Source organism: Lissotriton vulgaris, chromosome 1_2, assembly GCF_964263255.1.
Source record: "Lissotriton vulgaris chromosome 1_2, aLisVul1.2, whole genome shotgun sequence".
Taxonomy (NCBI): domain Eukaryota; kingdom Metazoa; phylum Chordata; class Amphibia; order Caudata; family Salamandridae; genus Lissotriton; species Lissotriton vulgaris.
In genome coordinates, this window is record NC_141686.1 from 319,510,627 (window position 1) to 319,528,064 (window position 17,438).

The 17,438-nt window shown below is 50.4% G+C and overlaps 1 protein-coding gene across 1 annotated transcript in view; it reads right to left on the reverse strand.

Annotated features, from left to right (window-relative positions):
* Positions 1-17,438, reverse strand: part of SLC43A1 (solute carrier family 43 member 1) — a 294,136-nt gene that overhangs the window by 82,761 nt on the left and 193,937 nt on the right. The window contains exons 7-8 of the mRNA XM_086953367.1: positions 16,553-16,686; positions 5,427-5,596 (exon numbers count right to left, since the gene is read on the reverse strand). Of these exons, the coding sequence (XP_086809493.1) occupies positions 5,427-5,596; positions 16,553-16,686 (304 nt within the window). The remainder of the gene's footprint in view (positions 1-5,426; positions 5,597-16,552; positions 16,687-17,438) is intronic.

The window sequence follows — 17,438 nt, forward strand, 5'->3', positions numbered from 1 at the left end:
TGTGTTTTCATCAAACAAATACACAAATGATAAAATATTTTATTAATTTGCAAACATGTATGAAAAAAATCTAAATATAATTTTAATAGGAAGGTTGGGACTTTTCTAGGTTCAATTGAGGTCTCGCATTGTCCATAGTATATCATGTTTGATGCACTTGCCCGGCTCCCATGAATCAATCTGAAGATACTCAATTAATTATTAGCCTACAATTTAAATATCCTTCACATTTACAGAACATATTAAAAGTTTCAGTTGTATGCTTTCCCTCTTTATTTTACATACATGTTATTAATCTATTGATAATATTTCATTTAAAGTAGTCACCCCAGGGGTGCACGGACCACAGGGTAAGAACCACAATGTGAGTAGTTAAGGGAGCTCGCCTCTCAAGCATACACGCTGACTTTACCATTCATATTGTTCAAATGCTAACATAATAACTTTTATGTAGCGCTTCATCCGGTATTGCTTTCCTGTCTAAGCGCTGTAAATACCGGGTGTCCCATCAACCCATGGGAGTCAAATGCTAATATTAGGAACTGCACTCACATGGATTTCTCTTCTTGTTAGAATGATGCACTTCGGATGAGTTTGACGAATGAGAATCAATGTGTCAGGATGTTACTCGAATGAAGATTATATTTATTACATTTTTTTTTTTAAAAGAAGAGGGCCTAATTTACAGACCATGGGGCTCGCCTCTGGTTACTGCGCAGTACCCTCCTGTCGCCAGCAGGTGTCAGCAGAGCCCAGGCAGCCAGGACTCTGCGAGGCAGGCCTCGGGTGATGCAACATTCCTGGACATTGCAGAGGAACTGCCAGCCTCCTCTGTGCCTGTTCTGTGTTATCAGTCATGACCACACACGTCCTCCGTGCCTGCTCTGTGTTGTGACTCCACACGCCTCCTCTGTGCTGCTCTGTGTTATCAGTCATGACCACACACGTCCTCCGTGCCTGCTCTGTGTTGTGACTCCACACGCCTCCTCTGTGCCTGCTCTGTGTTATCAGCCATGACCACACACGTCCTCCGTGCCTGCTCTGTGTTGTGACTCCACACGCCTCCTCTGTGCCTGCTCTGTGTTATCAGTCATGACCACACACGTCCTCCGTGCCTGCTCTGTGTTGTGACTCCACACGCCTCCTCTGTGCCTGCTCTGTGTTATCAGCCATGACCACACACGTCCTCCGTGCCTGCTCTGTGTTGTGACTCCACACGCCTCCTCTGTGCCTGCTCTGTGTTATCAGTCATGACCACACACGTCCTCCGTGCCTGCTCTGTGTTGTGACTCCACACGCCTCCTCTGTGCCTGCTCTGTGTTATCAGCCATGACCACACATGTCCTCCGTGCCTGCTCTGTATTGTGACTCTGCACAGCCCTTGCTCCACTCAGGAGTATCCACACTGCAGCCCCAGGCTGCCAGCCTTCTCTGCCTGCTCTGTGTTGTAAGCCGTGAACCTACACACCTCCGTGCCTGCTCTGTGTTGTAAAACCCACAGTTGATGGACAGAATGCAGAACAATGTCATACATTCACACCAGTACAGAGATCTGGGCCTAAATCCATCGTTTTTTTGCACTCCACACCACCCCAGTTCAGACATGGCCATATGCAAATCAGTCTGACCCTGTGCCTCATGGGAACAGTCCAGCCCGAACTGCCAACTAACATACACCTCTGAACCCTTTATGAGGTCAGAGGGCTAAGCACATGACAAACTCTTAGGAAAAATACGTTTAAGTTGCACGATTTACAATAGTGCCATAGGGGCACGACAAACCATATACTTGAAACAATGGAATGCGAGGAAAGAAAGTGCTGTAAGAAGATCCAGAGGCTGGAGGATCGCTGGGACTACGCTACAAACTAGGTAAGTAAGCAGCAGGAGGCCCACTGGACTCACGTGCAGAGTGGAAACTCACACGCGAGATGCGTATAAACGTCTATGGATGCTACAGTTTAAAGACTTACGGATTCCGGACGAACCCGGCTGGATGGAGGAAAAACAACAGTGGACCTGGACCCTAGGATAGTGAACACAGACTTCAGCACCTAGAAGCTATAGTTACCTAACCCACAGGCTGCGGGTGCATAGGGCTCAAGTGGTGTCGGGTTTGCTGCGTTGATCCTGATGAAGCCTGAAACAAGTAGTTGCTGGCAGGCGGCCAGATGGAGGAGTCCGGTGGTTCCAAGGATGGAACTAGGAAGAAGAAGTCCTGAAAGGGAAGGGGACAGAGTCTCGGTCACTACCCGGTGACGGTGCTGGAACCAGGAGGGAACAAGATACTGTTGCCGCGATCAGGTGGAAGAAGGGACGCTTCTCTCTGTAGCTGCGCGGACCAGGAGCTGTTCTTTACGACCAGGCTGGAGGCACGAGCTGTCCCACGTAGTCTGCTGCTGCTGGCGGTGTTGGATCGTCGATCTGGTCAACAGGCCTTGGCAAGTGCAAGCCACGCGGTGGAACAAAGATGGCGACTGGTGCGGACCAGGAGGGTCCGGGGTGCTTCTCTTTTACAAGGAAGCAAGGGCCAGTCTGGGGGGCCAGACCAGCAGTGTTGAAATCTTCGGGTCGTCGTCTCAGAGGTCACTAGCCAGCCGGCAAGTGACCAGACAACAGGAAAAGCAGCAACCAGGCAAAAGGGCCCCACGCAGATCACGTGGATGCTGGGGGCTGGTCTTTGATGCAGGAGCTGCGTCGGTGTGGGGCTTCTCAGGCCCCAGTGCACTCACTCGAGGATCCCTCGGCGGTCGTGCTGGAAGCGCTGTGCAGGTTTCTTCAAGATGGCCGTCTCCAAGTTGCTCGTCGCACCCACGGGCCCAGCTGTACTGTGGATGTGGGTAGAGGTCAGAGGAGTCTGGAGGTCCGGGTCTCGTCGAGCTGGGTCGTCTGGTTCCAGGAAGGAAGGACTTGCAGCAAACCGCACAGGAGCTTGATGGTGCCTGCAGAGCAGGATGGTCACTCCCTGACCATAGGGGAGATTCTTCAGTCTTCTGATATTCAGGAGGGTGAAGGTCAAGAGTTCTTCATGGAAGTTGTCAAGATTAATCTAATCTGGAATGGGACCAGCTCCTACCTTTATTCAGCTAAAGGGGGCTGCACTACGACTAGGTCCCTCCTCTGAGTGGGACCAGGAAGGGGGGTGGTTACACCCCCTTTCCTTTGTCTGGTCTTGCGCCAGCTCTGGGGCTGGAGTGCCCCAGGAACTGGTTCAGACCGGTGTATGCACAGGGACACCTTGTGTGCCCCGGGCATGTATCATTCCTTTCAGCCCTGTCCTACCTAATACACAAAATCCTGTCTGGGTGGTGCTAGCACCTCCCAAGGCAGGAAACCCTTTGTCCGAGCCTCCCTCCCTGGAAGGACTCCCAGCAGCAGGAGGTCAGACTTGTGTCTGTGGTGGCAGCATCCATTTTGTGATGCTGAGGCTCGAGTTAACTTTAACCGGGGTTCACAGTTACATACATGTTGTGTCCCACTAGAAGGGTGGAATGCTACCCCCGTCGCCAGAATTGGCGAGGGGGTAGTATTCCAATTCGTATGACACCTTACTCGACATGTTTTGATAATGCTATGCCAAAGTTAGCATTTGACCGCCAGGTTCATAATGCACTTAAGAGTATATGGTATAGCGTTATCATGGAACAGCTATTAGGGCTTGGTTCCGCAAGCTGCAAATGGGCTCAGCTCATGCCAGAGCACCATCTCACATAATTCCAAGCACTCTGCCTTCAGGATTGATAAGGCCTGCCATAGGAGTAACTGATAGGAATACGGGTGTCCATTTTAGGTTTAGATATAGGGAACTATATCTAAAGCAAAGGGTGATTACACCACCATGCCCCAGCTGTCATGCAGCCAGTTGTGTCTGTTTAGATGGCCAGCCAGGGGTGGCATAATACATGCTTCAGCCCATGGTAGGCCCTGGGTACACCTATGCCCTGGATACCTAAGGTATGCTGTACAGGGACTGATAAGGTGGCCCAGTACCAATTGGTAGTGCACCTTAGGTACATGGAGTCCATTTTACAGAGAGAGCAGGAAGCCTGGGGTCCTGGATAGCAGGATCCCAGGCCAACTAAGTCAAAAACCAGCAAAACACCAGGCAAAAAGTTGGGGGCAACCATAGTCAGATATCCACCTTCCTACAATGCAAGCCGGTCAGATGCGTTTAGGTGCCTGCTGCTGCAGGGGAGTAACTCCTTTACTCCTAGAGAGATTCTTCTGTCGTCCAGCGAAGTGTAGAACGTTAAAGTACTTGGTTTCTGCTTGCAGAGTTTATTCCAGGTAAAATCTAAAGTCCTGTTTTCTGGTTTCCCACTTTATACCCAAGGAAGGGGTTGCACTAACTCTGCGGACCCTCCTAGGGGAGGGGTAGGATAGAGGGATGGCTACACCCATGCCCTTTGTCTAATTTTGCGCCAGAGCAGGAGCAAATGGCTCCTGCAACCGGTTTGAGCTGGACTATGCACAGGGACACCAAATGTGCCCCCAGTACTCTAGGAGTGCGCCCACCCAGCCCCAATACACTAAAGCCTGTCTGGGAGGTGGTCTCACCTCCCTGTGACAGGAAACCTAATGTCAGGCCTTCCTCTGCACGAGCTTGGCTCAGCAGCACAAGGGCAGACTCGTGTCTGTGGCTGGCAGCATCCATTTTGTGATGCCCAGGTCAAGAAAGCTGGTACCGGGTGTACCGGTGTTTCACATAAGTCCCTCTAGAAGTTTGGAATCATACTTAACTGGCGGGGAGGTATGATTCCAAGGTGTTTGACACCAAAATCAACATATTTCTAAGCAGCAGCTTTAAAGTTAGCATTTACAGCGTGGTTATAATGCACTTAAATATATACGGTTGGCTGCATCACAGGCAACCCCGGAAAATAGGTTCCAAAAGCTGCAGAGGGGCCTTACTCATACAGGGGCACCCTCTCACATAAAACCCAGCACCCTGCCTTCAGGATTGCTAAGGCCTGCGATAGGGGTGACTGATAGGTTTATATGTGTAGTGATTTAGAACATATATAGGGAACCTATATCTAAGTAAGAGGTGCATGCACCGCCTTACACAGGCTGCTGTAGCAGACTTGTGGTGTCATTTTTAATCGCCTCTCCGGTCATTACATGCTTCAGCCCCTGGGAGCCCTCTGGGGTACCTATGCCCTGGGTACATGGTATACCATATACAAGGGGCTTGACGGGGGTACACCAAAATCCAATCTGAGGTGTACCTAAAGTACATGCAATCAATTTACATGAGAAAGCAGATAGATTGGGGCCCTGAATAGCAGGATCCCAGTCAGTCTAAGTCGAAAACAGCGAAACATCAGCAAAAAGTGGGGGTAACTATAAGAAGCAGATCCTACTCTCCTGCAGTAGACACTTTCCCTTCTCCCCTCACATGTTCAGGTCAGGGGGTTAGTACTCACTTTCTTGGGGCGCAGACTCCTTTCCATGGATCTCTTCAGTCGAGGAGAACACGTTCTTCTCATGCTCCCCCTTCTGGCTCAGCCTTTGACCCACGGTGGCCACGTGGGTATAAAACCTGTCGCCGGTCACTTTGTGATCCAGGGCCAGCCCGCTCAACTTAATCTTCTTCCTGCATTGACCAAGGCAAAGGAAAGGGCAAAGGTCAACTATACAAATTGGACATATACATTGTGAGCCACAGCCAGGGTTCCTATACCACCCACACAGACACAGCTACTACACCGCCACACATCTAGCCCTCGTAGACCACCATGTACAGGCCAGCACTCCTACACCACCCCTACAAAGCTCCTACACCACCCACACAGACACAGCTACTACAAGCCACACATCTAGCCCTCGTAGACCACGACTCACAGGCCAGCGTTCCTACACCACCCCTACAGAGCTCCTACACCACCCACACAGACACAGCTACTACACCGCCACACATCTAGCCCTCGTAGACCACAACACACAGACCAGAGCTCCTACACCACCCCTACAGAGCTCCTGCCCCACCCACGCACACAGCTACTACACACAGAAAGCACTCCTAGACCATCCAGACACCACTCCTACCCCCTCTTCACTCACTGTACCCACTTACAGAGGCATATCTGGGGCTCCATAGGACCGCTTTCCCCAACAAGAGAACTGCCCTCATGGGATGCCACGCCCCTATGCAAATGAGGGAAAGTGTTCTCAAGATAGCACTGGTGCACATGTAGCCACAGCATCTGTGACCCCTTCTGTAGTACCCTAATGCCCTGGGGGTGCACAAAGCAGGTGCACACTCCCAATGTGACGCATGGGTGCTATGCATAAGACGCTGTGGCTATTGACAACATTATTAATGACAGGAAAAAGCCTTGTGCTGCGCAGGGCAGCGGTGGATCGCAAGACCCAGCCGGCCCATGGTTTCCAGGGACTGGACTTGTCCACTTGAGGGGGTGGGGGTGGTGGCGCAGTCACCAGTTACACTGCCTTTGGGAAGTGTGCCATCTCTTTTCCCTGGGAACAGTAAGTACTAGGCTGGTCTGGGTGCCCTGGTTGGCGGACGGGTGTGGGGGCGGCCCCGCCTGGGTTGAGGGTTCAGTTTACCCAGGATGAATGCCAAGATCAGCAGGTGTTTGTTTAAGTGTCTACGTGAGGAAGGGTTGTGTACTGTTGCAATGCGGCACAATAGGATTCCGGTCCCTTGTGAAAACACAGAGATGGCAAACATACCTCAGGCAAAATCATAAACTCTAAAATACAGACTTCTAACATCTCAACCCTGCAAAAATATTCCCCAACCAACACTTTGTGCACCTGGATACCCTTACGGGTGACAAGAAGCGCTCTACAACTCTACTCTTTGATTGGGTCAACATTTTAACCCGCAGTTAATTCTTAAATTAAGCCAACCTCCCTCCTACGTACATTGGACTCAAGGGATGGGAGGGTATTTTTTTATTTTATGGTAAGTAAAATCCGATCCCGGCATGAATCTGCTTCTTCAGGGTTCTACTTCCCCCTACTACAAGTCCAGTGACCCACCAACAGCGTGAGACGCCCGGCCCACCTACCCTAGTCCAGGCGTAGTGGGCGGATTCAGGGCTGCTGGCAACTGGGCCACCATCTGCCAATGACTGACAGCCAGGAACAGCAGGATCCTTTGCAACTCTGATTGGCTGCCATCACCCAATCAGGGCGAGACTCTGTGGCTAGACCCTTCTGGTTGGCTGGTGGAAACCTGTACAGAACAATAGTGGGCGGTCCCTAAATGTAGATAATGTCAAGTCCTATGCACCAGCTTCCGTGTTCAATGAATGTTCATCAAAAGTAGGTAAGTAGAGGGAGGCAAGTCATATCTCTTCTGCTCTTTTCTTTGTCTTTCTTCAAGAAAATCAACACATAGTTCAGCAACACGTGTTTCATCGTTAGGGATTTGCCCTCGACTTCTTCAGGGCTGTAATATTCTGGATAAGGATTTCAACACACCTTACTGCCGTTATAATTCCGACCCAGCTGGTCAATAATCCTTCCAGAATAACAAAATCAAAATGTAATTCCACAAGGTAAATATAGAGGAGTAACAACTTAAAGTTATATAATCCGACGTGTGTTCCTTTATTAAATACATTTTGTGCCGATTTGTGTGGAGAAATATTAGCACGAAGGCCGATGTGAGCCACAAGAGATCTGAAGCGAGTACGCTGTCAACCTCACACACTGCTGGATACGCGTTCAGAACCTTGTGGGATTACATTTTGATTTTGTGATACTTGAAGGATTATTGATTAGCCAGTGCTTTGCAGCAGCAATAGTGCAAAGGACTCCTCCCCCACCCCAAGCCTATCACAAGAATACCCCAAAAAGAACAGAAGTGCTGTCATCGGTATGCACAGTCAACTGACGATGCAATGATTTGCATATGGCCATGTCTGAACTGGGGTGGCGGAGTGAGCTAAAGAATGATGATGGATTAAACCCTGATCAGTTGACTGGGGGTGAGTGCTTGCAATGTTTAACACTTCGTCCATCATCCTCTTTGGTTTTGCTTTGTTCGCCCTAAGTTGGCATGGTATGCCCAGACGTGGGTCCCTTGCTCACTTTGCCACTGGATTCAAGCAAGCCGGGCTGATGATGGCTGATTAGCCAGAAAGCGGTCCCAGGAGGCTTGTTTCCGGTCCAGGGAAGACATGGCTTGGCAGTTCGGGCTGGACTGTTCCCATGAGGCACAGGGTCAGACTGATTTGCACATGGCCATGTCTGAACTGGGGTGGCGGAGTTAGCTAAAGAATGATGATTGATTCAACTCTGATCAGTTGACTGGGGGTGAGTGCTTGCAATGTTCAACACTCCGTCCATCATCCCCGTTGGTTTTTCTTTGCTTGCCCATATTTAGTCCATGAGCACTGTTTTCATGAATGATTTCTCCTATTCCACCCACGATATGCTTTCCTGTAATGCAGCACAGGACCCGCTTTCATAGATTTTAGTAATGGCGGGCGTATCATATTTACAAAAACAGCTTGTTTACTAATGGCAGCTGCGTCATATTTACAAGAAAACCAGCTTGCACCTTTTCCTCGCCATTTAATTTTTTGGGCAGCGTGGTCCGCTTTAACTATAGCAGTTACGCTCCTTTCTTTATTTACTTTTCCAGCGCGGTCCGCTTTGACTATAATGGACGCACTCCTTTCTTTATTTACGTTGCCAGCATGGTACGCTTTGACTGTAGCCTCTGCACTCCTTTCTATATTTACGTAGCCAGCGCGGCAGCGCTCCTTTCTTTATTTACTTTGCCAAGCCGGTCGGCTTTAACTATAGCGTCTGCCATCTTTTGTTTTTACTGAAGTACTAGCCAATGGCGGACGCACGCCTGGAGTGCACAGGCGCACATTTTGCACAGAAAGGCGTGCAGCCGCCATTGGCTAATACTCCGCACTATCCAGGAAAGTCATTGAGCCCTTTCATCGACTGCTTTACATAAACACCGGTTTCATTGCACAAGGTAACATTCTTTTTTTTGTCAGCTTGCCCATGACTCATCTCCCCAATCTCCCGGATCTCCCGTGCCAAGCCCAACACCATCTCACCCCTCCTACTTGCTCGCCCCCACTACTTTTCCGAGGTCGAGACTTCTTTCTGCTGTATATTGATTCTCCCACTGCTTTTTTTTCAGCTTTATACAAAGCGATTTTTAAAAAATTTTTTTTTTTTATTGCAAAGTCATATAGCATTATCATCACCGCCTACAACCCTGAGGCCGGCTTGCAGTATGGGGTAGAGATAATCAGAGCAGAGACCTTAAATCCTGTTCGGTTGTAGAGATCGTATCAATTATCAAGATGATCAATTATGTGGAACAAATGTAATTTACAATGAAAATACAATTTGCTTTTTGTGTTTTTTGTTTTCATTTTAAACGTAAACTAAAAGAAACTGCACACATGAACCAGTACGACAACAAGTTACTCTTAGCGTGTTATCTAGCATCGAAGTTGTCCTGTGGGGGACCAATTGTGCAATTCTTCCAAGATCACATCCCGCCCGCACACCCCCCCGACAAATCCCACCGTTACGTGACCAGCCCCGTCCCCTCCATGTAGATAGCCCACCGTTGGCCTCGGCCCCTATTCAGTGTCTTCCTCTTCGTCAGAACCTTCAAGATCCTCTTCCGTCAATGGCTCACAAATATCCCCCCTATAGGAGTTCCACGGTTGCCAAACCAATTCCATTTGCGCGGGTTATCTCTTAGTTTGTAGACTGCCCTTTCTGTTAACATAAGCATATCCATGTTCCTGATCCACTGTGCCAGTGTGGGGAGATCCGCTGTTCCCCATTTCTGTGCGATATCTCGTTTGGCTGTGATAAGTCCTATCGTAGTCCACACCCTTTCATAGAAAGTGAGATCTGTAGGCCCCCACACATTTAGTAAACATACCCTCGGGTCCAGTTGAGTGAGGTATGAAGTGTCTGTGCAATGGTGCGTAAAATCCGCTGCCAATAACTAACAATACGTGGGCATTCCCAAAGCGTGTGTATGAACGTGCCCTCCTCCCCGCAGCCTCTGAGACAATACGGATGGTCTGCTCTCTGCAGTTTGTGTAGCGTTGTTCGGGTGTAGTAAATCCTATGTAAGATTTTAAACTGTACCAAACGGAATTTAGATGATATACCCGCCTCACGTGGAGACGCCATGGCTGCGTTCCAGTCGGACTCGTCTAGGTCTCCGACGTCGGTCACCCATTTGTCTTTTAGCTTCTCCAGCGGGTCAGGTAAATTGTTGATTAGCTTACGATATGTTAATGAGGTTGCGCCTTCCTGCATGAAATCTGTGAGCAGACGGTCCTCTAGTGGGGAGGATTCTGGTGGAGACGTGTCTGGTGGGATTACTGCCTGTAGGGCGTGTCTAATCTGTATGTATCTATACAGCTCGCTATCCCCCAATTCGTACTGTTCTTGAAGCGTCGCGAACGAAACCACTCCCTCCCTAGTCCACATGTCTCCCACGGTCGATATCCCAATGTTGTCCCACTGAGTGAAGCCCTTAGTGCGTCGTAGATGACCCAGTGCCTTGGTGTCCCACAGAGGCGTGAGCTTTGTGATGGTCCCATCCCAGTGTAACTTCGCTTGTGCCTTGTACCACAGTTGAACGGTGTGTTTAGTGGGCCCTATGAGTTTTGCCGCAGTGCCCCGATGATATAGTGGTGCCAGTAAACTATTTGTACCCAGTTGTATCCTGTCCGCTTTGAATGCTGGATCATCCTGCGGGGCGTGCGCCCACTGATTAAGGATCTTGAGTTGGGCCGCCCAATAATATAATTGCATATTAGGCAGTGCAATGCCTCCATCATACCAGCTCCTATTTAGCTTTGTGTGCGAGATCCGAGCTGGCTGGTTCCCCCAGAGCAGACTCGTGATCTGTGCTGTTACCCTCTGTATGAAGCTGGCTGGTATCAAGCGTGGGGCGTTTTCAAGGACGTACAAAAAGCGCCGCAGGGCCATCATTTTAAATAATGCTGCCCTGCCCAGCAATGTCAGTGGGAGTTCTTTCCAGTGTTGCACATCGTTACGGAGCCGGAGCAAGGGAGGCTGCAAGTTGAGCCGTGCGAACTCTGTTTCATCTCGAGTGATGTGGATTCCCAGATATTTAAAAGAAGAGGGAGCTATCTCCAGCGGACAGGAGTCTGGCAGTGGCGGGAGAGGCCCCTTGAGCTCAAAAAGTATCGACTTCGCCCAATTGATGGTATAACCTGATACTCGCCCATGTGAGTTACAGATTGCTAGGAGGTTGGGAAGGCTGTGTTCTAGGTCAGTGAGGTAGATTAACATATCGTCCGCGTAAAGGGGCACTCTGTCTTCCCACTGTGGACCCCATTGTATCCCCTTCAGTAGCTGCGTAGTACGGATAGTGACTGCCAGAGGTTCCAGAACCAGAGCAAAAAGGAGGGGCGAGAGTGGGCATCCCTGTCGCGTACCACGTCCTAAACGTATGGCCCGAGATATGTGGCCATTCGCTACTACCCTGGCCATGGGATCCTTATAAAGCATCCTTATCCAGGAAATAAAGACTGGACCAAAGCCCATACGGGTGAGCACCGCGAAGAGGTAGTTCCACTCCACCAAATCGAACGCCATCTTGGCGTCTAGTGATAGTATCGCTGCCGGTTCTTTTAACATTGAGAGTCTTGCCACAACTCCGTGTACCCTGCGAAGGTTCAGGGCCGTGCTTCTATGCGGCATGAAGCCGGACTGGTCCGGGTGAATCAGCTGACTTAAGCACGGCATAAGTCTGTTTGCCAGTACTTTTGCTATTATTTTGGCCTCCGGGTTCAGGAGGGAAATAGGCCTATATGATTTACAGTCACTGGGCGGTTTACCCGGTTTCGGGATAGCAACGATAGTCGCCATCCGTTGATCTGGGGGCAATGTTCCCTTCAACCTACTCTCCTCATACATCTGAAGAAGGGGCGTACTTAGGGATTCAGGCATTGTTTTAAACCACTCAATGGGCACCCCGTTGGGGCCCAGAGCTTTACCCGAGTGGAGGGAGTTAATGGCCGATTGAATTTCGTCAATTGTTAAGGGGGCGTCAATATCCTTCGCCGCCTCTTCCGTCAGTTTTGGCAGAGGCGCCCATTCGAGGGCGTCCCAGGCCTCATCTTCCGTCACCACTATCGTTGGAGTGTATACGTCATGGAAGTGATCAGACAGGGCTTCTACTATGTCCTCCGGTTGGGTGTGGACAGTGCCACAAGAGTCCGTAATTTGTAGTATATTCCTACCCCCCCCCCTTGTTTCTTGTCTAACCATGCCAGGAGTTTACTAGCTTTATCCCCTATGTCATAGACCCTGTGTTTAGTCGCGGCAATGTCCGCCACTGTCACACGTCTCAAGTGGTCGGTGAGGCGGCGCTGGTGTATCTGTAGGTCATGAAGTGTGTCTTCCGATGGGTCTGCCATATGGGCAGTGTTGGCCCTCTCAAGGCCCAACTCCAATTCCAATGCTTCCTTCCTGTGTGTTTTCTTGTGATTTGTTATCTCTGCAATAGCCTGACCCCTGAACACCGTTTTGTAGGCTTCCCACAGTATTGAAGGGGAGTCCACCGATGACTGGTTCTCCTCAAAATAGAGCCGGGTCACTTTCTTCAGGTCTTTACTAATCTGTGGGGCTTTGAGATACCCCGGAAAGATCGGATACACCCTCCTGCGTTTGGTGCCTGTGCTAGCTACGGTCAGAGTGACCGGTGAGTGATCCGAGATGCCTCTCTGCTGTATCTTTGCCTCGCTAATGTTGAGGAGACCGTTACCCAGTGTGAAAAAGTAATCTATCCTTGAAAGACTATTGTGAGTCGCTGAGTAGTAGGAGTACTGTTGCTGATCTGGGTGCAGTGTACGCCATACATCCACCAAACCCTGTGCTTCCAGAAAGTTCTGTAGCTTGCTAGGGCCATCTGCTTGTGTGCGTGTGGGGAATCGATCGAGGGTGTCCGTGAGTGTCATGTTAAAGTCTCCACCTACAAGCAAATCCCCTTCAGGGAGTTCCAGCAGGAATTTGCCGAGGTCCGGCAGAGCTACTGATTGTAACGCCGGCGGGATATAAACGGAGACCACATTTAGCAGTTTACCCTCCCACTGGCCATGTACTGCCGCAAAGCGGCCTTGATCATCTATTTTAGTGGATTTCACTATGTCTTGGGAGGATTTTCTTAGCAATCTACCTGTGCCACGTGACCCTGAGGTAAATTCAGCGTGTGCTATCATACGGTATCCCCTCCTATCCAGAGCCCGTGTGGCCGCCCCCAACAAGTGTGTCTCCTGTAAAAGAACTAGGGTGGGTCCCTGTCTCTTAATGCCTTGCAGTACCAGGCCCCTCTTGATCTTGTCGCCCAGGCCCCTAACGTTCCATGACTTGATCCGCAACGGGGCTGGTGTGGTGTGGTTATCTATCCTGGCCATAGGAAGAGCTGGTGGGCGGGTCCGGAGGAGCCCGTTGGATACAGTCCCTCTCCATTGTAACGGAGGGATCACTATAGATCGCGAGGCCTTCTCGCCATGAGTGAGGTGGTGTGCGGAGACGAGTGTAAGGCAGATGTGACTCCTCCCAACCTCCCGCCATCTGGCTGTCCCCGTGACATACGATGCTTCCCAATTGCTGAGTCATACCAATGAACATGTGTGTGTGCAAAACCAGAACTCGCAGGACCAAGTGGTCCCAAACTTTAACCATTCTTGTGTCCCTACCCACCCCCCTCCCTGCCCCCCTGCTACACGGACTCCAAACTGCCCACCCCCCCAACTGAGCAGGGTGCATACCCCAACCCCAAAACAGTGTACTTGCGCGTTGGGGTGAGGGACTCTCCGCTGCCGGCGGTCTCTCATTCACACCCTCGGAGGTCCATCACCCAGTGTCCAATGGCGGGAAGTGCGTGTACAGCGCTATAAGTCTAATGAAACATAGAAGTCTGGAGATTACTGTTCCTCATTTTCTTCTTGGCCGCCATCTGCTCCCAAGGACGCACTGCTCTCTGGGCCCCCTCCCGACGCCTGGGAGTCCGGATGTTTTCCCGCAGTTCGGCCCTTTGGGGGTCGGTTGGTTCGTCGCGGGTGGTGTCCCGGTCTCCACCCCTCCAGCCAGTCCTGCACCGCCTCTGGGTTGTCAAAGAACCTAGTTTTGTTTTCTGCCACTACCCTAAGCCTCGCAGGGAAGAGCATGGAGTATGGTAGTTCTCGTGTTCTCAGTTCCTTTTTAACCTCAAAGAAGGTTCTTCGCCTGCGTGCGACGTCCACCGTATAGTCGGGGAAGAAGGCAACGGTGGAGTTCTGGAGTTTAATAGGAGGGGATGTCCTGGCCGCCTGTAAGATGGCGTCTCGGTCGCGGAAATTGAACAGGCGGGCTATTATGGGCCGCGGAGCCGCCCCCGGCTTCGGTTGACCTCCCGGCACGTGGTGGGCCCTTTCCACGGAGAAAAAGGTGGACAAGCCTTTCGGTTTAAGTTCGTCCGTGATTAAGCTCTCCACAAACAAGTCCATGGCTCTTATGCCTTCCGACTCCAGCACCCCAATAATGCGGATGTTGTTCCGCCTAGAACGCCCTTCCTGCTCGTCAAGCTTCTCACGCAGCAGTTTATTGTCCTGCTCCATCTTCCCCATTGCCTGTTGAAGTTCGGAGACATCCTCCACTAGGGATTTTGTGACCACCTCCATGTCTTTGACCTTCTCCGACATTTTGTGGAGGTCAGCTCTTAGCAAAGTGACATCCGTGGAGATCGAACCCACCGTCGTCTGTAGCTGAGCCAGTGCATGCATCACATCTTCCAACGTTGCCTTCTTTCCTCTCGGGGTATCTGCAGTTTTGCCCCCCCGTATCCTTCCCCGTCACTGGGGAGGTAGCTGGTTTGTCGGACGTATATCGTTCAATGCGGGTCTGTGTGGCGCCGCCCTTGGGTCCTTTCCCTGCCATGCCTTTAGATTTCGTGCTTTTCGGGCCTCTCCGCTCCAGTTTGTCTGGAGTGGCTCACCCACTTCGGCCACAGAATGCTAGTGCTTTCGTCCACGCGTGAGCCCGGCCAGGGCGCCTCTCAAGTGTCCGCCGATATCAACTAGCTGTCTCTCCCCGGTCCTCCGGGGGACCGTATTGGGCTCCTGAACCGGGTGAAGTCTTTTGCTGTGCTCAGGCCCATCAATCGGGCACCGGTAGGGTGTTCCGCAGGGCGAAGTGTGCCAACCGTCAATAAGTGCGCAGTGACCTCCTTGGCCTAGAAAATGGTGGCTGCCCTTCACCTCCCTAGGCTCCCTCCCGCCTGCGGCCGCCGGTCCGACTTCAAGCAGGGCTGGGGGTACCGGTTACAGTGTTATATTGCAGTCACACTTCCTTGGACCGCAGGCGGCGCCCAGTCTGGCTGCGTGACTTTTGTGTCTTCGGCCGTCCTTTGCGGCTTGCGGACACTTCCGGTCCTGGTCCCCCGGATCAACTGCACTTCCTGCCGGGCCACTCGATCAGGGAAGGTCCCGGTTCAAGCGATTGAAGTAGGTCAAACCGCAGCCGCGATGTAACTCGGTCCCCAGGCGTCGGATTTGAACGCTGCTTCTCGCTACTTGCTCTGCCCGGTCCTGGGCTCCGGTACCCTCCTGTAGGGCTTGAAAATTGAGGCGGATTATGAGTCGGATAGTCGAAGAGGCCGCTTCAGCTGCGGAGCTCGTCCTTATGCTGCCGCCATGATCGGCTGCTAGCCACGCCCCCCTCATACAAAGCGATTTCCACCTTCTGGTGCCGTCACGGCTGCTCTGCCTCTGCATGGGAGCTGTTTTCAGAAGCAGCAGCAACATAAAGAGCAGGTGCAGGTAATGCCTCAGCAAGCCGTGTGCCTCGAGAACGTCCAAAACATGCACGAGTCCTACTCTACCTTCTTCTGCACAATGATATCATCCCTACAAAGGTGAAGAAACACCATAGCTAAAACATATTGGCAAAGCCATAGGCGCGACCTATGGTAAGTAGCCCATTGGCTCCTACCTAGCACTCCCTTTAAACTAGGGGTGGGCGGAATTTGCGTAATCGTGTTACGCAAATCTCCGCGAAACGGTGAAAAATCTCTGCGAACACGCAGAAATTCCGCAAACATACGGAATTGCTTGTTCGCAATGCTTTTTTACTGTTCGCGATCGTGTTTGGGTGCTCGGGGGAAATATATTGCGAACACGCATTTTGAGAACGCGAACAAGCAAAAAATTTCGCGAAGTCACGGAACGCAGAATTTTGGGCAATTTCGCGGAATGGAATTTGCCGCCCAGGCCTATTTTAAACACCCCTAAATGTAGCATTTAGGTGCCCCCGGGAGCCCTGATCTTCAATTCCTGCCGACCTAAGAAGAGCTACAGCATCGCACTAGCAGGGAAGACTGCAGAATACCACTGACTTGGCCCCAGCTCTACCGGCCTGTCTGTAGTCCTCGATGATCCTGCACCAAAAGACAACCCGTCCTGCTACCCAGCGACCTCCAAAGGCTTTGGAGGACTGCGTGTCCACAACTACGATCAAAATCTCCTGAGAACAGCAGAACTGCTTAAGTTCAGGTCCTTGGTGTACTCACGTGTACGTCACTTCCTCCGGGGCCGGGAAGGACTCCTTGGGCCAGTTGACCAGGCAGTTGACGAAGATGAGGCAGGCGAGGCACGACCAGGCCAGCATGATGGCGAGGAAGGAGACCCCAGCCTCGTAGACCAGCTGTGGGGGTAGAGAGCAAAGACAGGGGAGTCAAGGACGAGAGAGAGAAGAGACAGACAATATACACACCGATAGAGTGCAGGGAAAGAAAGAAAGACAGAAAGAAAGAAAGAAAGAAAGAAAGAAAGAAAGAAAGAAAGAAAGAAAGACAGAAAGAAAGAAAGAAAGACAGAAAGAAAGAAAGCAAGAAAGAAAGAAAGAAAGAGATAAAGAAAGAAAGAAAGAAAGAAAGAAAGAAAGAAAGAAAGAAAGACAGAAAGAAAGAAAGAAAGAAAGAAAGAAAGAAAGAAAGAAAGAAGAAAGAAAGAAAGAAAGAAAGAAAGAAAGAAAGAAAGAAAGAAAGAAAGAAAGAAAAAGCAAGAAAGAGAGAAAGAAAGAAAGAAAGAAAGAAAGAAAGAAAGAAAGAAAGAAAGAAAGAGAGAAAGAAAGAAGAAAGAAAGAAAGAAAGAAAGAAAGAAAGAAAGAGAGAAAGAAAGAGAGAAAGAAAGAAAGAAAGAAAGAGAAAGCAAGAAAGAGAGAAAGAAAGAAAGAAAGAAAGAAAGAAAGAAGGCAGGGGTCAAAGGAGAGAGAGTGAAGAGACAGACAATGTACAGACCAGCAGAGTGCAGGAAAGAAAGAGAGAGAGAAAGAAAGAAAGAAAGAAAGAAAGAAAGAAGGCAGGGGTCAAAGGAGAGAGAGAGAAGAGACAGACAATGTACAGACCAGCAGAGTGCAGGGAAAGAAAGAGAGAGAGAAAGAAAGAAAGAAAGAAA